This window comes from Oculina patagonica, chromosome 6 (genome assembly GCF_052425735.1).
Source record: "Oculina patagonica isolate OP01 chromosome 6, crgOcupat, whole genome shotgun sequence".
Classification (NCBI taxonomy): Eukaryota; Metazoa; Cnidaria; class Anthozoa; order Scleractinia; family Oculinidae; genus Oculina; species Oculina patagonica.
The window spans coordinates 29,108,918-29,135,573 of record NC_135763.1 but is presented as its reverse complement, the minus strand read 5'-3'; the positions used below and the strand labels follow the sequence as shown (position 1 = coordinate 29,135,573).

Here is a 26,656-nt window from a genome sequence, read left to right as displayed (position 1 = left end):
ATTTAATACTACTTGAAATGTAGATGAATAATTGAAATTCGTTATTTGACAAAAATTTATTTAGAATTCTGCTAAAGCAATAGGATTGTTCCCTCGCGATTTCTTCTATATTTCTCGAGTTCTTATCTAATTTTTAAATAGTAGCGCTTTATCCGTCAGGCGAATGAAATTTCGGGGGATGACTCCTGCCAGGAAATGCACGTTTTGGATTTTCGGCGACAAACACCGCTGACATCGATGTAGATTTAAGAAGTATGCAATGAATGCAATGGTACTGGTCGGTTCAGGGGAACCCGAAGAAGTGCTTTGAAAAACGTTTCTTTAACATCCTTTTTACCTAGTAGTATAAATGGGGACTGGAAAATTTTCAGAGCACTAAAATTCCTGGAGCATCCTGCAATGAACTAGCGTGCAATCCAGCGAGTGTAGCCTATACTCCTAGTGGCTAGCCTATGCTACAGAAACGATTTGTGAGCCATCATCAAATAACTATCTCCTCCTCCAATCCTTGACATAGAAGGGGTTTTACCTTAACTTCTTACTTTGCACAGAAGGACGAAAGTTTTTCCAGAACTAAAACGTGAAACTAAATTTAAGTCTTAGTCTACGAGTTGTGCTCCACACAAACAGAAGTTGAAATCCTCACGTAGCGAACGAATCTATACTATAAAAACCACATACGAATAAAATTTAAATTATGAATCCTAAGATTACAACACCAATTTACCTGAGAAAGATCCTCTGAACTCTTTTGATGGCGATGAATTAGCTCAGAGAGTATTTAGTTTCAGCACATTTAGTTTGATTCAGTAGTATTTAGTATTTAGTTTGATTCAGTAAGTTACACTGAATTGAAATATTCTATACTATAAAAACCACATACGAATAAAATTTAAATTATGAATCCTAAGATTACAACACCAATTTACCTGAGAAAGATCTTCTGAACTCTTTTGATGGCGATGAATTAGCTCAGAGCGTATTTAGTTTCAGCACAAACGTCGCCCTTTTGATTCAGTAAGTGACACTGAATTGAAATATTCAGATTCTTTTAATTTTGAGCCGATTTCTCTGAGATCAATTTTGATAAGAATAAGAAATTGTTTTTCGTCTTTGTAGGTGGTAAATGAGCCAAATGACATGATTTACGGCTAAAATCCTTCCGCAATCAATTTTTATCTGTTAACTAATCAACCCCGAAACCGCAGCTTAGAAAGTGTCGGTGAGAAATTAGAATAATATTATTACTTTTGTTCTTACTTTCGTTTCAACGTTTACTAATTAAAGTATCTTCCACTAGTTTACCTTTAAAACTAGTTATTAAGCAAATAAATATTTAGCAACTTACTAATCAACGGAAATACGAAGTTGCCTAAAATACTGTTTCAGAAAAGACGCACAAGAAAGACTCGAAATAAAGAGGAGACTGCAAAAAATCCCATTTAGTTGAAGACAAATTCTAACGAGAATCAGTTTTAGCTTGTGTATGCGAAAAAAGGGGATTTCTTCGTTGATCACTTAAAGATTCTAATTTAGTCGCCTTCCAGTATTATTTCGAAATACTCAAAGAAAAAAACCGCAATCGTAAGCAAAAACGTCGTAATAACTTCAATGGCTATATTTTTTTCTGATATTTATGGTTTTCTCATTTTCATTAAGTGAACAATTACTATTGACAAAGAATTTTAAACAATACAGATTAGATGTTTTATTCAAAGGTGTAAATTTGTGTGAATGATTTTTCATGTTTTCAATTTTTTACATCTGCTATCATTGCTGTATTTAATATAAATTTTAACTGAATCAGCACAACATTATTTATTCATTCCACATAAAGCAATTTATTTAAAATTTTCGCTTATCTTGTTTTATAAAAATTCTCCATTTTTCGTTTTTTGCTCACATATCTTTCTACTCTGAAAATTTATCTGTAAAAGATAAAATCATAAAAAGTGTTCTAATTATTGCTTACAAAGTGATTTTGCTTTGCTGTTTGTAACATTGAAATTATTTATTCATTTCACACAAAGCAATTCATTAAAAATTTCTTGCGCTGATTTTGTTTTATGAAAACTTCTCTATTTTTGGGTTATCTTGCTCACATGTCATTCTACTCTGACAATTTTATCTGTTAAAGATAAATCATAAAAAGTGTTCTAATAATTACTTAAAAACTAATTTTGCTTCAATTATTGCTCACGGGCTTCATAAATATTGTAATCTTAGTACCCTGCTGCTATAGTAGCATTAGCAGGAGATCTATTTTTATCTGTTGGGGATCTATGTTTCAACTGATAACTTACACAACAGCTGCTAACCAACAGTGTTTATTAAATTTTAAGCAAATAAAAGATCATCGCAGTAATGTACTTAACATGAGCAGTTGAGAAAAGCGAGCCTAGCTGAAAAAAATTCAGGCTTGAACGGGAATCGAACCCATGACCTCTGCGATACTAGTGCAGCGCTCTAACCAACTGAGCTATCAAGCCAACTGGGAGCTGGCCACTTGTGAGTTCGTAATAACAAACAACAAACAGGGCAATGTGAACAAACTGAAATTAACGTTCGGCGCCCAAAATACTAAATCCCTTGCCGCCATCACTATTCGAGTAAGGGGGCTTTGTCCTGGATTATTACAGTTTTTGATCAGCCAAATGTGTATTTGTGTCATAGGAAATCTAAAAATAATGGTCCGCTTTTATTAACAATTGCCATATTAGAGCACTGAAACTGTTAGCAAGCGTCTCTGGCTGCGGATGGCTACGATGGAAATGGATTACAACTTGAAAAATTAAGGCTAAACTTTTCAAGTTTTTCGGCTGGTCTTCAAAAAATCAATATTTTTAGCCGTGGTTCTATTTCTCTACGCAAGTTAAGGTTACATCTTCCAACAGGTGTTCAATGTTTTCGTGGGTTCAGTTGCCTCAAACTAATTTCAGAACAGTTGAGATCAGAAATTGACAAAATCCTCGTGACGAAGCTCCTTTAAAGATGTCTTTTCTAACGTAAATTAATTTATTTTCCACGCAACAATTAACCTAGCGTGGAGCCGCTTATGATTGTTCTGTTAGATGCCATGAACCGGTTTGGTGATCACGTAATGAAATATTTGCGAAATATTAATCAATGTTGACATTCGTAAACTAGATGGCAAAGCCGCAAATATAACTTTTAAACAAGATTGTAGTTCACGACCACACGTTTGATTCTCAAATAAGTTAGCAGTTATAGGATGTGAAAACTGTTGCCAACATGGCCTGAAAAACATGCCACCGTGATTTGATGTGCAAATAAATTTCGCGTGAACTTAATTTCGCGAAAATGGAACGGCATATTTCGCAGGACTTAAATTTTGCGACTGCACCAAGATAATTATGTAGAAAACAGACCGTAACGTTGATTAGTTTAAACGAATTATATAGAAAGGTATTAAAGCTCTCGCGGGTCTTTAATTTCGCGTTTTTGGGGAAATCGCGAAAATTAATAACTAAAGTCCCGCGAAAATAAGTGACAATAAGGTAGTTTTGTATTTACCGTTTCCGTATATATTTTCTGCTTAAAAATAACAACTTCGCAAACCTAGTGGAGACTTCTTTTTCGTGGGCATAAGAAAAACCTCTCTGAATTAACCAATCACAGTAATCGAACTATCTACTGAAGAGATATATCCAAAACAACTTTTAGAGCAGTTTATAAATACTTTGTCATTGTTACATAGCTGGTTTTTTTGGATTGGCTAAAAAAAATTTTTAATGTTACTCTTCCGAGCTTTACTTATGTAACTTGCAAATGAAATATTTGCATTAATTCCCCGAAACACATTTTTATACTCTGCAACAAAAAATGGTTTCTCATACTTGCAGAAAGAAAGCATCTTACCTGATTTAAATTCAGTGGCTTGGCAATGTCGAAGAGGAGTATAACTGAAAAAAGTGTCCCAGGCCCATTGACTTAAAGAGATAGCGTAAGGTGATCTCTCAAAACGTTTACTCGACGTTTACTTCGAAAGCCTTGTACGTATTATATAGGTGGAGTTAACTTTGAACTCAAACCTTTGATATTCAAAGGCAGTCACACTCTTATTTTCCTTGCAATATATCATTTTAGGGAAAAATGTTCGTTTTATAATTTTTTGTCCTGAGTAATCCACTTTATCTGAGTGGAATTAACCTCTGCAAGTCCCAAGCTCTCTCGGGAGGCGCGGTGGTCTAATGGTTAGTCCGCTGGACTCCGGAACGAGCGGTCCGGGTTCGAGCCCTGGCTGTGGTCACTGTGTCGACACTGTGCTGTGTCCTTGAGCAAGACGCTTTACTCTCACAGTGCTTCTATCCACCCAGCTGTATAAATGGGTACCGGAGAATTTACTGCTGGGGGGTAGCCCTGCGATGGACTGGCATCCCATCCAGTCGCTTTATGCTACTGATACGAGGATAAGCTCCGGCCTGATGGGCTTCTTGGCTCGAACACAGCCTTAATAATAATTTAATAATAATAATTTATACATTTATATAGCGCTAAAACTATAAATATTCTAAAGCGCTGTTTACTATATGTAAAAATAATATAAAAATATAAAAATTAGAATGAACCTACATACAAATCAAACTAGAAACAATGTGATTGAAAAGTTAAAACGCTTAAACACGAAATGCTTTCTTAAAAAGGAAAGTCTTCAATTGACTTTTAAAAGTCTCCACATAAAAATTGCTCGTGTAAACCCAGCTTTAAACCCCCTACAAACCAAAATTGCAATAATACAGAAGATGTCCAACAACTTATGAATAGAAAAATTGGTAAAAAAAAAAACGTGAATTTCGTCATTACACTGTCAAAGTCTGTGGCAAAGCAATGTTATGACGTATTTTGTTGTAAATAAGAAGACAGACGTAAAAAATCTGACGTAATTTTGTTAACTTATCATTCACGAAACTTGCGTGTCGGATGAGGTAAGCCCATCAAATATTCGTTTCCACTTTCCAGTGATTTTTTATTCTTACAACCACTACACTTTACTTACAATACTTGCACTGCTTACAATACTATACTTTTCTTGCAATTTACCATACTATGTTTATACACTCCTTACAGTACTAAAGATTACTTACACTACTTGCAATTCTACACTTTGCTTGCGACACAACACTTGCACTACTTACAAAACGATACTTCCAAACCTTACAAGACATTTACAACTTCAGTTCAAATTTTAAATTTCTCAAATTAATTGGTTTTCTTTTCTTTCGTAATCTATATTTGCTACATACTTTTTTGACAAAATGTGCAGTAAACGGATGTTTCATATAACAGCTGGCAAAATTTGTCGATATCACAGAACATTCACAATCAAGTATAACAACTTCAGATAATAGGTCTTATTCAAGATAGCGCCATGTTTGTTTTCGCTTTATAATGCAAATTATTCACGTGATATCTGAGGGGGCAAACAAGCTTAAATGGACAAATTTCAGCTGGTTTCTTATTATGTCTGATATTTTTTCATACCATGCTTTAGTTTCAATATTGTTGTAAAACTATTCTAAGTTTTACACAATCTCGGCGCTTTCATAAAAAAACGGCTTGCGTAGCTAACAAGTCAAGTTATCGGGCAACTTTCTCAAACTTACCTCAATAATGAAATCATTATTCCATAACCTGGATCTCAAATGTGATTTTGGCGCAGATATTTCACTATTTCGACAGGCCAATTTTTCGAGAAACGGCATCATTTCAATGTTTGCCGCCTGTCAGACAACGTGGCTAATTTGCATAATAATACGAAAACCATGATGGCGGATATCGTGAATATCTTACTGATGGATGACGTCATCAGTCTACGAGATGAAACCGAGCCTGTCATTTCATAGCTGTAATATGACTCCCCTTGAGCAATACATCATAGCCTTTGTCGAAAGAAAACGTTAATTGGCGGAAACAAGATCTGACCGAAAGTCGCAACTACGAAAGCTATTAGTCTCTAGTTTCTACAATACTATTAATCATAGCTTTCGGCACATGAAAAAAGCCTCGCGGTGTGATTGCAATTAGAAACATATCGATCGGTAATCTCTTGAAAACCTCGGAAAAATATAATTATTTTACTCCAATTGGTTTGTTTTTTTTATATATATTTTACAGATAAACTCATTCATATCTTGGCATACAGTCATAAAAATACCAATATTTGAATCATTTGTGGTTCAGTTTCGAATTGTCCGTGCCAAATTTCTAAATACAGTTTCGTGCAAATCTTGAATGAATATGTTGATTATTTGCCGCATGCCGGCAATAAGCAAACAAATGTCTCCGGATGATGAGTCAATTTTAATAATTTGCCTTCTTATTGGACACTCGTTGTTGTGCAATAATATATACCTTGGAAATACGTAATATATTTCTGGTTGACCAGAAATGAGTTTGTCACTTGTGCGTCAGTTTAACATCTCGAAACAACGCTTGAAGTCGACGGTATACGGTAAGTCTTCTTCTCGTGTTACTCTTTATGCACAGTAGACAGGGAAACCATTTCTAATTTCAATTATTTTTTTTACTGAGTATCTCTAAGGAAACTAGCTTTAAAATTCCGACTGCTCTCTTGGTAACTGAGTCGCTATCTTTAGCTTCTTCTTGTGTGTGACCTCATCAGTGCTTGAATATAGAGGTCAGGGAAAGTTTGATCATGATGTGCAGCAAAGGGGAACAGTGAGAGAAAAACATGGTATTGCTGCTTTGTAATTTTTTCCATTTTGTTTGCACGTAAGCGCAAGCCTTTCGCCGGAGTGTTTGCATTCAACGAATTTTTGACACTTCCCGCTTCAAATGGTTAATTTTTTTCAACAGTAAAAACAACAAGAAGCAGTGCTCAAAACACTTCTTCCAAAAGGATGGCTATGTAACTAGATAATTCATTAAAACTTCTGTAAGATATGTAAAATATAAAAGCAATTACAAAGACCTTAAAAAAAAGGCCAGCATCGATCGCTCCAAGGGCAATAAAAACCTTCATCTGCCAAAAAAAAAAAAAAATGAGTACAAGACTTGTCAGAGACAACTGACAGTTTCTCCTTTTGTAAAAACTCATAACCGTCAAATTAAAATCATGAGTTAAAGCCAAATTAAAAACATCGAGTTGGTTATGCATTTTATCTTGGAATATGTTCAGAGTATGCTACATACGGGTCAAAAACTCGGCTCTCCAACAGGAATCGTCTGCGAATGATTCGTTCTCCGCTAAACTGCTAAGCAAACCGCAAAGCTAATCAATCAATTTCGGAGACGACAAACTTCGTACGGTTTTGGCAACTTTCTTACGATTGACGTCAATATATTTTCATTTTTCCAAGTCCAACAATGGCCTGAGACTTTCCTTTTCTGGGCGGTTGTTCGAGTGGAAACGGAACTCTGGTATATTTTCTTTCATTTCGTTATCGATCCTATCTGGTCATGTTTACTGATTTGTCTGCTTGCTTTTCTTTGCAAGTTTATGTACATATTTTTGTTTTGTTATTAAGAGGTCTGCCTCTCTTGTACTTCAAACTTTTCCTCTCTTTATTCCAGTAAAAACGTTCTCTTATATATTCCTCCCTCTGTTAAAAGCCTGTTTGTTAAGGCTTGAAAAAATACCACTTAAGCAAACGAAGAAACGTATTTTTAAGGATGAAATAATCAGTTATATCAATGGCATCTGGCCTTATCCTAAAATTAATTCATCCAAAATTTACGCGGCATCGAACTTTAATCTTATCAACGTATACATGCAACTTTCTTGAACAAAAGCTATCAACGAGAAAGCATTCAAGAGATCAGAAATAACATTGATAAAAAACAAATTTTCGACCTTTCGCTAAATATGTAGGTCTTAACGATTCGCTTGGGACGCCAACAGTAATTTTTTGTAACTTCCCTATAAACTCCGCATATTTACATATTAATGTTTTTTGCTGTCAGTTGTCAGAAGGTGTAGATAATATGCTTTTTTCTTTCATATTGCCCGTTGCCACCTGTGTTTTTGACAACATATGCTCCTTAAGGAGAAAATAGCAATTGATTGATTATTTTCTACGCTGGTTGTTTTTCTTCTAAAATATTCAGCAATATTTTCTTGGAAAGTTACGAAGAACGAAAAGATAACGAATATTAATGAACAGAAATTCAACACAGAAATGTTTATGTGTCTATGCAATTTGCTTTTAAGTCGAAATAAAACAATTTAATAGATCGATCTATAACACTTTTTGCGGTTTTCGATCATGAATTATTCAAATACCAAATGTTGAGTTGACGGCCTTTAAAACACTAAAATTTCTTGAAAGTTATTCTGTTTCAAAGTTCTCGAGCATAAAAGACCACCTTGAATTGAAACGTAGCACATAATACGTTGCAACTGCTATATAAAAACAATGAACACTAATAGAATTTCCTCTTCAATTTTAATCACGCGGTGAGCTAATAAAACCTTTTCCTTAAAATAAAAGGATTTACGTTGCACAAATTGACGTTTTAGCGGTTTGCGTGTTTCTTATCTGGCAAATTAAAAAGGAAAAAGGAAAACATATATGTTTGAAATTATAAGTTACAGCCAACGGAGCAGGTGCTCATATACGAGGGGGGAGGGGGTTAGTACGCGGGTGGATGAATTTTAGGCCGTTTGAAGGTTGACGGTTTTTATTAACAGAAAAAATAGCAAGACGTTTATTTTTCCCGCGAATGGCAAAAACTAAACTTCTGCCCTCTGCCGTTTTGCGTTCGTACGCAGAAATGAATAGTTTTGTGTTTGTCATATAAAATGTGGGATTTTTTTCCCTATTTTTATCGGGATTTATTTTAGAATTCTATCACAAAGTAACAAAATGAAAGGCGAGCTCGCGTTTGCCGTTTGCCGTATAACGTCACACTTAATAGAGACATTAAGCATGACGTTATGCGGCACGGCAACGCCGTCTACTTACCATTTGATTCTAAATCAATCCCTCAAAATTACCACAATCTCATCCCGTTAACGAAGACAGCAGAAGTGAATCTCGCGGGATAACGTAAATCTCTCAATCTCTCCAATATGTGGATGCACTTTGAGGATTCTAGTAGCCTTGCCAAAAAAAAATAAAAAAGAGTGTATTTTTTTCTTATTTTTTATCATAAAAGTGTCATTTCGTGCGATGAATAAAGTTTTGAAGTGGTAACTCAGTGCTTCGATCATAAAGTAAAAATACTTTTCAGCAACTGGAAAATGAACAGAATTTAAAAACATAGGGCTGCTGAACACATCTGATAAGTGCGCTACATTCTACGATAGTTGACAGTTACATTTCACCCTTGTTTCGCCGTCCGTTGACGACTAAATCTTAAGGCACTTTTTACGGTTGACTGTTAACAAAGTCAGTATTAACAGATCAGCTGCAAAAATAGCATTTTTTTCGTTATAGAAAACCCAGCAATAATAAAAAGGTTTGAGTTTTTCAAACAGACCTCGAAAAATGGTAGGAGCCTATTAGGGAGAGAGGATGTCTGAAAAAGGCGAGAATGTACTAAAATTACTACTATTCCAATATATTTAAGTTTCTATTTCCTAATTGCACAGGAAGTCTGTTAGTTATTTCTTTTCGCACAGGTCTTTTATACTTTATTGATCATAACGTAAACGGAAAAGGGTATAACACCTAAGTGCTTCATGAGAGGAGCATAATGGGGTCATTGGGGTCAGTTGCCCAGGTGAAATTTTAATTTAATGTGAACGTGACTTCCTTATATCGTTTTTAATCAAAGAAATACAACTCAAAAATTCTAGAACTTAGTTACTTATAAGTATGCATGCAATGTGTAACTAGATTAACTGGGTTCTACTCTTACAATCATAAATAAAAAGTCTAAATTCTTGCGATAAATAAAATCTGAAGCAGTAACTCAGTGCTTAGACCATAGAGTAAAGGCCTTTTTGTGCAAGAGGAAAAGGAAAAGCAGTTTTTTTAAAAAAAAAAGGACAGGGCGACACATCTGATATGTTTGACGTATACTCATTCTTCCTCATCGTGCGCATACCCTTTTACCTCCACGACTAAACCTTTTACGGTTGACTATTAAAAATTCAGTATTAAAGCATTACCTGAAAAACGGTTAACATTTATACATTGTAGAAAACCCAGCAATAATAAAAGGGTAAGCATTTGTAGATGAGAGGATGTCTGACGACGGTGATAATGTGCTAAAAATTACCACTATTCCAATATATTTAAGTTTCTATTTCCTCGGTGACCCGCATTTATTACCATTTGGGGCAAAAACGTTGGAAGTCTGTCATTTCTTTTCGATCCAAGTCTTTAATGGGTAATTGTTCATACCATGATGAACGGAAAAGGGTTTAACACCTAAGTGCTATATTTTGAGGAACTTAATGGGGTCATTAAGTTCCACAGGTAAAATTTGAATTTGATCCGAACGTGACTTCATCGTATCGTTTTTAATCAAATACATAAAACTCAAAAACTCTGGAACTTATTAGCAGGCATACATGGGTAACCAGATTACTTGGAGCTCTACTGTACCAATAATGTACTGCGTAACGTGAACAACTCATTAACTTCATATATTTATGCGACAGCTTAAGGCCCCCGCAAACGAAGAAACTTTCGTTGCGGAAACATTTTTTCCTAAATGGTTCAACGTACACGCAGCATTTGGCAAGGAAGTTGGGTTCTTTTTAATTTCCGAGAAATAAAAAAATCTCCCTTTCTCCAGAAACAGTTTCGGCTTTCGTAGCAAACAATTCGTCGTTAGCGTGCACCCAAGAAACAATTAGGGAAATGATGTTTCCTCGTTTGCGGGGGCTTTAGTACTATGCCTGTTTAAAAAGACAAGAAAAAATACGCAACTTATACGCCCACAAACCAATTTCTACAGTGACTTTTTCACTTCATCGACTCCTGGACGTTTGCAATTAACTGAGTATTCGAATAAATCTAGATATTTATTTTAATTCTCGGAAGAATTCTCGACCTTTTCCAAAGCAAGAAGGATACAATATAACCCATCTATTATTCGACAAAATGTCACGATGCCCATATTTGGTCATGATCAAGCCATTGTTATCCGTCATTACATTAACAGACGTAGTTTTCATGCCAAGATTTGTCCAAAGTCTTTTTTTTTTTTTTTTTTTTTTTTTATTTTTTTTTTCTTAAAAGGAAAAAAAAAAATTTAAAATAAAAAAAGAAAAAGAAATTCCATTTCTAAATAATTGGTTTATGGTTTCAATATTAAATGTGATTGAAGATACAAGAAACGTTTTTAATATGAATTTTGTCATTACATTGTCCAAAGTCTGCAAAGCGCTACCTAACCGTAGTATTTTTAGCTGTAAATATGGGCCCAGTATCAGGCGATTTTTCGGGTGATTTTGAAGGACAATTATTAAATAAACGACCTTCAGTAGCAGGCTGTTTTGTTCATTTCTAAATATTTTGATAGGAGTTTTGAACGTGAATGACGAACTCGATTAAAAAAATCCCGAGCTAAGCTAAGATGCCACTTAATGTTCAGCTAGCATTAATGTGAATTTTTATTTCAGTTTTTATTCTTCAGTAAGGTAAGGTTATCTGTTTACATTTTCTGTCCTTCAGTTTTGACGTCGACTTATTTCCAACTCCGCAAAATATAAGCAATATAAACACTTTGATACAAGAGAAAATAAACCCTCGATCAACTTTAAATCCTGGGTTAGTATATATGTGAATCGGCTTTCGAACAACCCGGCCTAGAGCTCTAAATCTCAGTCCAAATGTTTGCTATGTTTATTTGTTTCCAACTCCCCAAAATATAAGCAATAAAAACACTTTGTATACAAGGGAAACATAACCCTCTATCAACTTTTAATCCTGGGTTAGTGTGAATCGGCTTTCGAACAACCCGGCTCAGATCTTAAAACCTCAGTCCAAATTTTTGTTATGGCAACTGCAGCAGATTCTTCAAACCCGCCGGCTGCTATAGAAACTGCGACACTGTTTAAACAAACTCGGGACCAGACCGGTTGCCTCTTCTTGATGGGCACACTATGCAAACAGTCACGTGTTAACACGGGCGGCTTTCGCTATATCAGATGCATGTGGTTATAACGGCGTACGGGGCTCGCTCTGTTATTGATGTAGGTAAGGATTTACTGATCTACTTAATCAATTCGCAGTTGTCCTTAATTGAAAGTGCAATGTGACTTCTCTTGCTTGTTTATTAACGCAACTTTGGTATGCGTTGAGAATTATTCTACAACTGACCCATAAGGATTAATGCACTTTGGCAATTAAAGAAGTCTGGCTAATTCTCAGTCATTAAACTGAAGCGGCCGATCGTAAAGACTCTGCTAAATTTGATAGCTTGTACAAACAATTATATGTTTTGAGGTTCTGGTTGCAATTTTGTTTTCTTAAACGGGGTTGCGGTAACTGTCCATGCGAAGGGCTTTCGTTGTCTGTAAAATGTTAATTACCGCCGTTCTTGATAACTGAATAAACCCAAAAGGATGATAGAATATTTTCGATGGATTATAAATGAATGCCAAAAAAGAAACCTTCTCTATTTCTGATCAGCATTTATCAAGCTTTCCAGAATTTCGTGAACTTATCAATGCTGTTGGATGTTAAAGTATCTTAGTTTGGTGTGGGACATTTAGAGCTAAGATACTTGCTCCAGTTTTCGGAATTCTAGTAATTTTATGGCGCTTTCAACGTAAACATAGACTGCTTTAATTTCTCCTTTTCGCTCCTGAGAGCAAATAGCCGAGTAATTAATTCAATTCTAAAATCCTATCTGCTATTCGTTCTTTCAAATGACAAAAATCTCATCAACGTATCTAAATTTAAATTAAACACAAAGTCTCGAAGCTAAAGCCCTTGCTCGGAACGACAGGCTTTTTTATTCATTTATTTAATAACCATTTTTCACTCTTGCAACGTCAATACATTATCACACAGACCGACAGGAGACAAAAATAAAAGAAGGCATCAACTTTCGGATGATTGAGTTCATGAATCATCAAATTCTTAGACTAGCAATATAACAGAAGAAATGGATGGCCAATTATTATTGCCAGTGTGGGACTGAAATGGTTAGATAATAATTAAAAAAAATAGCTCAGGGAAGCCCTTCCGACTTTAATCAATATAACCCCCTTGCGAAATTTCAGCTGGTGTCCTGTTTAAGGCGGAAAGTGCAATTTAATGTTGCCATGTTTTGACAAAAGCATACTTCCTCAACATCACGAACCGAAAACATCGTTGCAAGCTGTAACGTTGTATTTTTCTTCCACGATTGTACACAGAAAAGGTGGACGTTTGTTCTCTTAATTGTTCGTTAATAAAACCCTGTCTTTGAAGATAAGAATTAAAAAGTAGCTTTCACGACATCTGGAATACAATTTGACAGTTTCCGTCACATTTTGTCAAGAAATCCGCCGAGAATTAATTGTTAATTTCCCCCCAATGCAAACAATTCCCAACCATTAACAAGTAATTAGATTGTTAATGGAATATATTTTAGCCCTCGCAATGTTCAAAAGACATCGACCTCTTTTACCTTTCAACAAAAGAATCCGTCAGACATTGGGAAGTGGTCTAAGGCCCGGGCCACACGTCGAACTTCACATGAGACGAACTAAACTGAGGAATAAAGTTCATGAATAGTGCGACGTTTGACTCAGTTGAGTTCGTCCGACTGAATTAAGATGGACTAACACGTTCTTTCTGTCTGCTTTAGACGGATAGAACGTGAGAAGATCAACTGTGGGACAAACGTCGATTTGTACATCAAACAAACTTAATGAACCAATTTAAAATTTGTATGATGATGTATGTTTTAGCCTCGAAATATTCGTTCTTGCTGCTCTGAATTTTTTGGTTCGACGGTCGGTTCGACGACTAATGTTCGACGTTTGACCCAACGGTCGAGTTTTACATGTTTGGGTCGACCAAAATTGCAATTTAGTTCGTCTCATGTGAAGTTCGACGTTTGGCCCTGGCCTAAGACTTAAATCTGTTCCAACGGTCCCAAATTCATTTTTGTTCAACTACCCGTTATTTGAAAGAATGCTATTGCTGGCATAATTGCATTTAAAGTGATGTTTCAGGGCAATTCAGATGAGTGCGCGAGGTTTTTCTCATTGTTACCATGAAAACAAATCGTTACCTTACCAAAAATGAGGCAAGTCACCCGGTGAGACTTTCTTATCGACACTGTCTAATTAAAAATTTACAATTGTCATGGAAACAAATTCTTTCAAGAGAGAAGGTCACGTGACTGATCAAGCTGTAGTTGTCTTTATTATATAATTAATATCTGATAACTTATTTAAAAGGAAAGGTGTGATATCACTAAGGGCATTTGAAAATGTTAAGCCTTGTGCACGAACTGACTATGAAGAAAGCCAATGATACCTTTAGCTAAACAAGATCGATCAGTATCATTAAAATGATATTAACGCACATCTATCAAAACACATAAGGTCCCCGCACACGTGGGGACATGTCGTAGGGACACATCGCAGCGACATGAAGCAGCGACAAAAACATGTGTTGTTCACACTGAAGGGGCATGAAGCGGGGACATGTAGCAGGGACACATCGCAGCGACATGAAGCAGCGACAAAAACATGTGTTGTTCACACTGAAGGGGCATGAAGCGGGGACATGTCGCAGGGACACATCGCAGCGACATGAAGCAGCGACAAAAACATGTGTTGTTCACACTGAAGGGGCATGGAGCGGGGACATGTAGCAGCAACAAAATCACAATGTGTACACACGCAAGAAAATGTAGTGGAGACATGTTCCAGGGACATGTTGAAGCGACAGGTCCCCTCGTGTGTGCTGATTATGTTTGGCACGCGTAATCAACTCGTGAAACTTCGTGCGACATGTCGCAGGGACAAAATTGCTGCAAAATTCTTGTTGCATGAGTCAAAAATTATCAGCACACACGAGGGGACGTGTCGCTGCAAACTGGCCCTGTTACATGTTCCCGCTACATTTTCTTCGTGTGTACATATTGTGATTTTGTTGCTGCTACATGTCCTCGCTGTACGTCCGTGCTACATGCCCCCCTGAGTGTGAACAACACAAGATTTTGTCGCTGCTACTTGGCGCTGCGACATGACCTTCCGTCTTCTGCGAAATCTGTTTTATTTTTCCGCTGATCAAATCTGAGACGTTTATTATGCATAACAATGTATCCTTCCGTCCAGTATTCCTGGGACCTCTTGTCATTGTATGCGGGAACAAAATCCAACAATCATATGTCCAAACATGACTTCATCTCCTTCCGCCTCCTTGTTTTGAAACTTCGTTCTTTCGCCAAACCAAGTGATTTTAAAGTTAAAGACAACGACTTTGCTATCACGCGGCACTTTGGTGTCACCTCTAACTTGCGGCCTTTAGTATAAGTCGTTTGTGAAGTGAACATCAATTTGAAATTTGAATTTTTTTAGACATTTGATTCGCCTTTGCCTTATCAGTTAAATTAAATTTCCGACAAAAAATACTGCATGCACCGAAGTACGACAAGTGACTCACAAACAATGTTTTAACCAATGTGTAAAGGAAGAAGGACCTCCTTCAAAACTAGCACATGTTGTTTTACATGTCTTCTCTAATTGACACGCCTCTCTTTCGAAGTTCTGAGAATTTGATGTCAATTTAAGAAAAAATATCTTAGATGATAATTGTGGTTTTTCTTATTAAATGACTTCTGTTAAACAAATGCAGCGATATTTTCAAGACGATTTCAAGAAGAAATTCTGGGTCAAACTCTTTAATTTCTAGATGTTTTCTTTATTTTGTCTCCATCAGCATGCGTTCGCTTAAACAAAGACAGTCAATTTGACCATGATGCGCGGAAATAAAGCAATTGTTAATGTAGTTGATATAAAATATGCGTTTTTGCTTAGTCAAATAAGATTAACAGTGTATCATTTTAAAAAGCCTTACTGACATCTGTCGTTTACACAGTGTGAAGATTTTTATTTAACCAATTGCTTTGCTTCCTTTTAATGGAAAGGTAAAGTGTACTTTGTAAGGATGGTGACATAAAGGTTTTAAAATCATCTGGACGTGTTTTGCATTTAAATTTGTCGACGCTTTCATTAAAATGACAGCGGAGCTTTAGATTCGAGAATAAATAGAGTACTCACAAGTCGCCAACCGCATCTGATCAAACACAGAATTAGCAAAACAGTTGAAAGAAGAAAACACATCCTCTGCGAAAACGAAGAAAACCCTTCAGAATCATATTGATAGAAGCAGTTCGTGTCCCCATCTTTGATTTAACCCAGGCATAGCGGAAATCAATCATCAACTTTGGTAAGAAATGTCTTATTTGAAAGTGGTCTTCGTTTTTCTCTCAAACGGCGACAGCTTAATACCTAGTAAGCTCGTTATATTGTATGACTGCGTTCTGATGTAACTGTCTTTCGGAACACTTGAAAACGGACATAATTTTGGCAATTATTTTGTTAAGTCTTCAGCTAGAAAGAGGCGCTACTGATTACCTTAGACACGCTTTTATAATGTTGTAAATGTCATCTCTTCGATCCGTCCAGAATTGAAAAAGCATAACTGTGGGATTTTTCGTCGACTGGGCTGAACTGAACTGATGTTTTCTTGTCGGTTTACATCCTCTGGAAGAGATTAACCGATCTTTTTGCTGATAACTGGAAGGGGCTCAATCAGATTTAATATCACCTTTTCTCGGTAATTTTTGTTCGGACTGCTGGCGGGGTTTACAAAATTTGGACAACTAGAAACTTTTTAAAGTATTGAATAGATAATTTTGTAAAAATTAGTTACTTTTATTGACATGCGTTGCCCTTGAAAATTCTGTGGTACACTCGGACTAGATCCCCTGGCTGATCGTCTACCTCATTCTTGTTACCTGCTTCTTTGAAATATACCGATATTGTAAGGAGAAACTGAATAATTGATCTTGGAAAATATAGGTTTGTAATGTCAAGCTAGGAGACCGGTCGGTGTACGAAGAATTTCAAACAATTAAACCTTAATGGTTAGAAACTCGTGTTTGTTTTTCTTGTTACGAATGTCAGAAACTTTCTTTCTAGGATAAAGCCTCATTTCACCTTTAACCAATAATATTAGCCGCTGTGTGGAAAATTGGGGTTTTTAAAAAAAAATAAGAAAAAAATAAAAAAAAAAAAAAAAAAAAAAATAAAAAAAAATTTTCTTTTTGGGGAGGAGAAATATTGGTTTTGATTTTAAAAAAAAAAAAATAAAATTTTTTTTTTTTTTTTTTAAAAAAAGGGTTTAAAAAAAAAAAAAAAATATTATTTTGTCCTTAATGCCCCCACAGAAAAAATACCAAAATTTTAAAATTTTTTTAATTTTTTTAAAAAAAATTTTTAAAAATGGAATTTGGGGATAAAAAACCTAAAAAAATTTCCAAAATTTTTTTTGATTTATAAAATTTTATTACAAAACTCGTGAGAAAAAAATACTTGCACTTTTTAACGGATAATGGAAAATAAAAAGAAAAATAATTGTAATAAGCTTAAAAATTTTTAAAAATTTTACTCATTAACTTCAGGAAATATAATCAGATAATTTCGGCTTAACCAAAGCAGAAACGTTATAATTGATTAGTTTGGAAAAAAGGTGTGATTTTTGTTAAATTATCCTAATCTCTTTGTGCAATACTGGAAACTTACTTTCGTATTGTTCGGTATTAAGGTAAAAAGTTGAACTCGAAGATGCTGAAAAAACCGAGTCAACCTTTAAAATGAGAACATTGTGTTTTTGACTCAGTTGTTCATTTTGTAATCAATTTGCACTCGAAAGTTTTTCTAACTTTTACTTCCGTTTCTGGGTTTCTGACATTTTCGAGTACTGGGCCATCAATCAAACTTTGTTGTATTTGCTACGATCGACATGCAAGTAAGGCTTCCTTAAATCATGCTATTGAAATTGAGTATAGAACACATTGATGATTCTTAAACCCCTGGCTTTAGGAAGGTTTGATTTTTCTTAAAATGAGGCCAGTTTTGGAGACACCAAAATCCAGGAATTTATAGAAAAAGAAAACAAAACCACGCACTTTTGAAAATTAGAGGGCGTTTAATTGAATAGGAAAAGTGTACGATAAAACACTGCCATATTGGCTCTTTCGAAACTGTATTATATAACTTTATTTTCAAAACCTCCCCTAAAAAACAATGCATTTATAAAAAATTGTCAGTCAAGGTATACTGTACCTAAATGGATTTTTTTTTTTAATCAAAAGATGTCAATACAGCTGCTTTCCTATGAGGATACGAAATCCAAATCAATTTACAAAATTTTTGCCTTGATGGCAAAGACAAGATCCACTTTTAGATCAAGTGGATATTCCACTGTTGGATGAACTGAGAAACAGAAAGTTTTACTAGGTTTCCATGTATCAGTCAGTAGTAGTATCGTTTGGATGTGAAGACAAGGTTGCATATGCGTGGCCTGGTTCCAAATTCAACGAAACGCCTCAGAAAAAAATTTGCAAAAAATAAAGTATTTTGAGTTTTCAAAACTACTCTATTTTTAAAGATATTGTTTCCCGGCCTGACTCTGTTGAAAACATGCTAAGGCTAAGCTAAAGGCAAATGTTTTAGCTTTCGCGAGCTTTCGGAGCCACAACGGCGCCTTTCTCAATTAAACTTGGGTACCTTAGACTTAGTACTCTATGTTTTTTAAATGGTGGGGAGGGGTATTGCATGTTCTAAACGATGTGGCATTTGATATTTCTTAAATCAGTAGTCATGATACAGTTTTCTTATTTTCATGAACAAATTTTAAACCTCTATAAGAAAGGATAGTTTGTATCACCTTATAGCTTTTAAGCACAGTTTACAAACGTTACATGGTGTTGTTTTTCTAGGTGTTTTCCAACAGTCTTTTCTACGAAAATAATTGTGCATTTATGCTAAAACTGACAACCTTTTTATTGATGTCAACACATCGTCAACCATCATATTGGCCAATGGAAGTGAAGAAAATTGTCAACTGCTTGTTGTTCATCGTGATAACGTACAAAAAAAAAAGTGTGTTACTTTCAAGTGTATCAAGGGATACTGTTTAGATGTACTACGAACAATAAAAAATAGGTCACCAAGGTGACATGAGCACTGCCGGGAGGCGCGCGGCCGGTTGGGCGAGCAGACGGGACGGAACAAATACTAAGAGAGGAACTCCCGTCCGACAGAACAAACATGACAAGATGCGTGACGATACAGAGTCACAGAACCACCCAGCACGGGACTCTGAAAGAAGCACTAGTGACTGTACTCCATACTGAGCACTAGGACAGCAAGTGTAGCTCACGTCAATAATGAGACCTTGAACGCTGGAAAGCACGGCTACAACAAGCGAGACTGACAAAACGCGCACACTCCATAACAAGCTAGCTGAAGAGAACTAAGATCTCCGAGAGTCGAAAAGCAGACGCAGGGGCCGGGACAGAACGCAGCGGCAAAAAACGCAGAAGTCGCGAACTGCCATCTTTTGATTTGCACTGTAAGAAAAGCCCGGGTCCGGCCTCGCCGTCGTCTCGCGTCTCTGGATCCCTTCTGTCGTCGTTCGGTGTCGTGACTGGCTGCGGGGACCGTGTCGCTGATTGGCTGCTTCGTGCGTGTCCGTCAGTCCGTTCTTCGCTGTCGTTCCCGATTTCGTCCGCCTTCCTGGATTGCTCAGCTTTTTCTCGAGTCTTCGCATCGCAGCGCACGCAAGCATTAGACTAAAACTGATCCTGAGAAATTCAATTTTAAGAAATATACTAAATCCGTGAAGATGGCAATGTTACAAGTTTGGGTCAGGGATAGTTCAATTAATTTTTTTTAAAACTGTGTTTATTTGAACAAGGTTTTGACTTATTTCGCGCGCGCGTACAGTACAATACACAGAAGCAGGTGTTTTTTTTAGCGCCAATGTTCTGCAGTTTCTCTTAATTAAAAGATCTTGAAACTACAGGTGAAATGTCATTTTCAATTCTTATCCTGTATAAGAGTCGGATTAAATGTAGAAACAGCAATGATAACAACGCCTCAAGCAAGTTAGACTTTTTCAGATCATATTACTTTTTTTTTCTTTTTTTCATTTTTCTCAGGGCGCTGAAACGCATTGTGCGTATCGTTGTAGAAGCTTTAACTGACATCTAAAGTTTTCGCCAAAAGCTAACAGTCGGTAAAATCACAACATCCGATCCGCTGACTACGCATCAATCAGTACCGCAATGAATACAATGTGCCGTGCATATTTGAATCCTAATTTGATTAGAAAATGGAATCAAATCCTTGACATGCTTTCCTTTGCTTCCTCCGTTAATTAAAGATCGGCACCCTTTCCGCAAACAAAACAGAACACATTTTCATTCAAAATTTATACGAGTACATTTGAATCACGCACTTGCAAAGTGAACTCTAAACGAGAATACAAGGTAAGTTTCTTCTCAGCGCGCCTGAAATTGGTGAAATTGGCAGAGTAAATGTTTTCTTTGCAGCTTATTATTGATTTTATGTACAAACGAAAGCCGGATCGTACGCGAGAGCTATACGGCTTAATTAGAGCAGTTAAAGTTTTTTTTTTATTTTGATGTAAGACACACTTCATAGGTGATGAATTTGTATCACATTTTGATCGCTGTGAAGCGATTTCTGGATTTTTCGTCCAATTTAGACTTTTTTACCTTTTTGATAAAGGACATTCTGTCCCTTTAGTCACGTAGTCCACCGCGTACATAGCATTTGCAGTAGGCATGCAACGCGTGCAAAAATTTTAGGCACCTGAAGGCCGTTTATCCACCGATTAACTTGGATTAAATGCAAATATCTCGTTCGCTTGTTAGGCAATTGGAAAAACTCTATGCTTATTACAAAATTTTATGTTTTGTAAATTTTTTGGTGATTTTTGGGAGGAGATAGTTTTTCTCAAAGGATAAGTAAAATTTAAAAAATTAAGAAATATTCAGTGAAAATTTAATGTGATTTTTGAAATTATAATTTGAAGAAAAAAATAAGTAGCGACACCAGACAGTTCCCTGACAACCTGGAGTGCTCTTGCGTGGGGTTCTACTGTTTGGTGGTATTCCATTTTTTTACCCTTTTAATTAAAACCTCTTAAATTTTACTCAAATTCGCGTTTATCCTCGCCTTAAGATTGTTAACGTTCTTTATCACCTGATAAAACTGTTACATCAGTTTAATGTAACTTTCGCACATTTTCTCAGCTTTTCAACCGCGAAACTAGATTTTCATTAATACACATCGCTTAATTAATCTTTAATCACCTATTTAATCTAATAACTACAACCAAACTAAGAATCATCTAATTTATAATACTGAAAATGCTTTTTTTTTTTTTCTTATTTTTTTGTTTTATGTCCGGTTGGGCAAGGTAATTTAATAAAATAAAAAATAATTTAACTAAAAGGAAGCTGAACGTTAAAAAAAAAAATAGAACGGTGGCTAAAAAAAAAAAAAAATAGGAGCCCATCACCCTGGGGAAGAATTTTGAAGAAATTTGTATTTAGTCTCTGTAGGGCAAACTTTCCAAACTTAATTGATCGTTATTTGACTTATATATTAAACGATTTCAAACCGTACGGGAAATAAGTGAACAAAGAGATAAAATCATGCGTCCCTGACATATTTTCATTTTCAATTTATCTGCACTTAAGATATTTTTCAGTATACCTCAAATTGCCTACTCGTATTTTTTTTTTTCTAGGAAAGTGCAAACCAAAATTAATAACATATCCTTTTTTCTTAAATACATGCTGTGATTTACCCACTGGAAAGCCGCAAAGTAAATTTTCGTTCGTAAACCGATGTAACCAATCAAATGTCGCATATCGCTTTTTCACGTGTAGGAAAAATGAAACGCCCAATCAGAAGCCGCGTATCATTGCTTTTAACGTTTGAGTTGTATCAAGTTGAAGTTTTTATTCAAGGCAGATTGGCGACGTTTCGCACACAAGGCATCGCTATGCGGTGCTAAAAAAAAAGGTTTTCTTTATTGTAATTCAAGCGTTTAGCTAATGAATCTTACTCGGCTTTCCTGGATCCTCGCAAAGTAAAAAATGTTTCGTTGCCCACCTTCTTTGGTAGAAGAATATTTCTGGGGAACGAGATATAGAAAAAAGGAGGCCGTGAAATTGTTGAACGACTTTTTTACAAGCGAGTAACATGACTACCGAGATTCACTTGAATCTTTTTAAAAACATTTGACTTTTTTAACTTAAGGACTAGTTGCAAATGTGACTATTGAATCTCATAGAATTTAGCGACTTATTTTTAGCATTATTATCATTTTTCTAGATTTTAATTCTAGGTGTAACAATTAGTGTGGGTGGGTTAAAGCATTTTAACATTTTAATATTTTTACTTATAAGGTATTGTAATCTACCTTTTCTTAAATTTTTAATTATTTTTATTATTTTTTACTTATACAAGTTTCCAATGTTTCTATAATGTATTTTAATTATTGTCATGCGCTTTTTAAATGAGCCTCTGGCTCGGATAGAGAGGGCAGCCTCATCCCGCGCCATGACTTTAATAAATTGATTGATTGATTGATTGATTGATTGATTGATTGATTGATTGATTGATTGATTGATTGATTGATTGATTGATTGATTGATTGAAATCAATTGATTGATTGATTCGTGCACAATAGTATCAAAACAACTATACAAACTATCCCGCAGTTTATTTTCTCTGTTAAACAATTTGAGTTGACTTGAAGATATCCACATTCAAAACTAAGAGAGAAAAAAAGAGCAAAAGGTGAGTGGGTAGAAACAAAATATAAAGCTGCTATGCTGTTGACCACGAGGACGTCGAAGTGCTCAACGAAAACAACTTGTTCTGATTGAGTGTCCTGATTGATTCGATATTCAATACTGTTTGGTTTAAACAACACAATTCATAAAGGGTGTTGACGGTGTTCAATCTCAGAATAAATACAATAAACACAATAACACATGGAAAGTGCTTTGTACGATTTAGTTTATATCAGAAAGCTAACTCGTTCGCTGCGCTCACTCTTTCAATTTCTGATACTTTAATATTGTTAACCAACTACGTACCAACTTGTGCGTTTATACCGTACGCCTGCATATTTCCATATTTTTCTCATATTTTTCTACATTATTTTGCAATCAGTAAGTTCCTAAAGCGGCCTAGAATGTAACATCCATATAATAGTGAAGTTCACGTTCTTAGACAAAATGGAGGCATTGCCTTGGCGACTCAACCTCCCACGCTTTTTAGATTCTGATTGGTCATATTATATTAAATCTACCAAAAAGTCGTTCAAACGATATGTCGTACATACACAAAACCTCTATTGAGTTGCAGCGGTGTGACAGATAACGACAGTCAATCATTAAATGAATCAATCAAAACCTTTATTAATGTGTCTAAAAAGAGCCTTATCCGAGGGAAAACACCCCTTAACTTATTAGGGAAACTTTAAGATAATCCTTCTATAGTATAAATTAAAAAACTAATTAAAAGCTAAAACTATTAACTAATTAAAACCTACAGTGTGACAGCTACTTTAATGTAATGGTTGACTCAGTGAATTGATTTTTCCACTTTGTTCTCTTTAGTTGCAAATCGCCTGTCGTAACTGAGAAGTGACAGGGAGCGACAATAATGTCTGCTGAGTTTGCCAACAACTCCACTACAAACTGCAGTATGCAGGATTGCCAACAAAACCAGTCAAACCAGACAACAAAACAACTTGTCCGGACGATCTTCTTTTGGCTGATCATCATCGTTGGTCTTCTCGGCAACACTCTGGTCATTGCAGTGGTGAAGATGATTCGCAGCATGAGAACTACAACAAATTACCTCCTGGTCAACGTTGCTGCTGCGGACATCACTACTCTACTATTCACGGCAATTCATGTTATCATTGCTAGCGTTGGTTCATCGTCTTCGCAGCCACTTCTAGACTTTCTTTGTAAGTTTATCTACACCAACCATATCGTCATTGTAACACTGCTTGTGACGTCGTTGACTATGACACTGTTGGCCTTCGAGAGATACCACGCTCTGGTGAAACCGCTGATCATGTCGCGTAGACTCACCACTGACAACGTTGCCTATGTCATTGGCGGCATCTGGTTGGTTGCCATAGCAATGGTAACTCCACTGTTTGTTAGTATATTCTATGATTTGGGAGAGCAGACATGTTCCCATGGTGACGCCAGGAGCGGGATTGTGATCTACATTGATTGCTTGTTCGTTATTTTAACACTGATTCCATTCGCTGTGATCGCCTTTTGTTATTCTCAGATCATCTATGGACTGTATTTTAAGAACACAATCTGCAATAACAAAAGTGAAAGGGGTGACACAAGAGAGGAAACACGGGAAAAGAGAAGACTTGTAATACTGCTCATCTTGTTGACTGTGGTGTTTTTCATCGCTTTCATCCCATATGGCATTTTAATAATCCTGAATTTTAACAAAATTGCAAACACCAATACTCGTTATCTGCAACAGGTCGCACAGTACCTCACACTCCTGAATTGTTCAGTGAACCCTTTTATCTACGCGTTTCAAAGTTCCAGTTACAGACGAAGCTTTGTTTTTCTAATTAAGAAAATGTTTTGCCGTGACACAACCGTGGACGCTGTTGAACTTCTTGAAATGCGCACTCGCACGTCTCTGCGAAGCGGCGTATGATGTTTGATAATGGATACAGTAAAACCCGCGTGTGCCTGGGGATTTGGACCTTCTGGCGATGTCTTCCCTCCTGTCTGCCCATCCAACAGGTTCTTATATGTGGGGTTCTTTTTTTTTCTGCGTTTGATCATTAATGTTGTTGGCTTTTGGCAACATGGGTACATTAATTTTATGAAGAACATACCAGATTTCTTGTCACATGTCTACTCTTGTACCTAGCCTACTGCCTAACTGTCATAGTACCCATATCAAACCTCTTGCCAACTCTAAGTAGGTCTACAGTTATTACTGATTCATTTAATGGCTTCTTTACCACTGTCACAAAGGTCGTTTCAATGGCATATTTAGTACTAAGGTGAAACAGGAAGCATGACGCCATACTACTACATTATGTACATCGTTTTGTAGACCAAAGTTCTATCCAGGTTTTATCAGTACAAGCAGAATCAAACGCTAATAACGTAAGCAAAAGTGACTTTTATTCAATGAACAACAGGACCACGTACCATGTAAATAGCGCATGCACAAATTACTTTAATGTAACACTGTCTTGCAACTTTTTGCGCAACATAGTTGCATTGCAAGTTGCAAACTGAAAGTGTTTTGTGTGTGTGTTGCGGGTTCCATGGCAACACGTTGCGCAAAGTTAAACTCGTGTCTACTTCGTATATTAAACTTTTGCCGCAACTTGCAATACTAGTGGATTTTCTGAGTGTGCGCAGTGTAGATAGCGCTCGCCTCCCACCAATGTGGCCCAGGCTCGAATCCTCACTTGGCGTCATATGTGGGTTGAGTTTGTCGACCTTGCTCGAGGGGTTTTCTCTGGATTCTCCGGTTTTCCTCCCGCAGCAAAAAAACAACACTCCAAATTCCAATTCGATCGTAAGGAAAGTTCACTCTATAAAGGGCTCCTGGGAGCTCTTCCGCGTTTCATTTACATTTTATCATGTATTTTTAACTTTTTTCGACAAGCAATGCGATGTTGTTACGTGACAAGATGCGAGATAATGTTGCCTGTAGCACTCGTTCTTTACAGATTTAACTACATTTTAGCTGATATCTTGTACTACAATAAATGTATCATCATCATCATCATCGTCATCATCCTTTATTTAAACACGTTCATGTTACAAAGGATCGAAAAAAGAGCCAAAGAAACACAAATAAGTGGGTATAATAAGCAAAAGATAAAGAATTAACTTCCAATAATAATTAACAATTATTCACCGAAGTGGAGGTAAATATCCACCACGTTCACCGACACTGAGGTGAATAATTGTTTTAGTATATACCACACAATTGAATAACTAGCGGACTATAACATCACTTTTGGTAAACAGAGCGACGCGCGAAGGCAGTTTGTTTCTCTTTAGCTACTCGGAGGTGAATAGTACTTTGCTAATCACCTCCGAGTTATATTAACCAATCAGAGCGCGAGAAAAGCACTAATCACTTATGTGGTATATACTACCATATAGAATATTGGTTATAGATTGAAGTAGTTGTAAATGGGGTAAACACTAGATATGTAGCCGTCTCTATGCACTTGGGGCGATATGTGAGGTATATATATTTAACTGGTCTAAATAAGTACTAAGTATTAAAGTATTATCGCTATTATCAACTCAAATTGTTAAATCGGCTTTAATCAATTCCAAGCCTCCAGGTGTTAATTCTCATTAATGATTCTCATACATTTCACTTATTGTTAGCTCGGAGAATTTCATGGTACATCAACATAACAGAGTGATTTACGTACCCCGCAAAACTTCCCATAATTAACTATACGGGGAGGCTCCGCCCAAACAGGGGTGTCTCTATCAGGCTGGGGGTGTATAAAACTCAAAAGGGTAGGGAATTCACAGTTTGATGTATAAAAAGGTAGGAAGAACTGTCATTTAGGTATTTAACAGAATCCTATAGGGATGCGGTATTTAACAGTAAAAGGTATTTGGA

General features: G+C 36.1%; 1 protein-coding gene and 1 non-coding gene across 5 annotated transcripts; one reads left to right on the top strand and one right to left on the bottom strand.

The window, feature by feature from the left end:
- Positions 1–2,415: 2,415 nt before the first annotated feature.
- Positions 2,416–2,489, bottom strand: Trnat-agu (transfer RNA threonine (anticodon AGU)). Its single transcript has one exon. It is a non-coding gene; the product is annotated as a tRNA-Thr (tRNA).
- Positions 2,490–6,431: 3,942 nt separating this feature from the next.
- Positions 6,432–24,721, top strand: LOC144658245 (galanin receptor type 1-like). 4 transcript variants are annotated; one of them, XM_078518641.1, is made up of 2 exons: positions 6,432–6,472; positions 23,617–24,721. In XM_078518641.1, exon 2 carries the CDS (start codon positions 23,663–23,665, stop codon positions 24,698–24,700), a length of 1,038 nt encoding a protein of 345 aa, XP_078374767.1. In that variant the 5' UTR covers positions 6,432–6,472; positions 23,617–23,662; the 3' UTR covers positions 24,701–24,721. The 4 variants fall into 4 exon arrangements, with proteins under 4 accessions (XP_078374767.1, XP_078374770.1, XP_078374766.1 ...); XM_078518644.1 differs by lacking the exon at positions 6,432–6,472 and adding an exon at positions 12,001–12,134; XM_078518640.1 differs by lacking the exon at positions 6,432–6,472 and adding an exon at positions 16,057–16,331.
- The last annotated feature ends 1,935 nt before the right edge of the window (positions 24,722–26,656 follow it).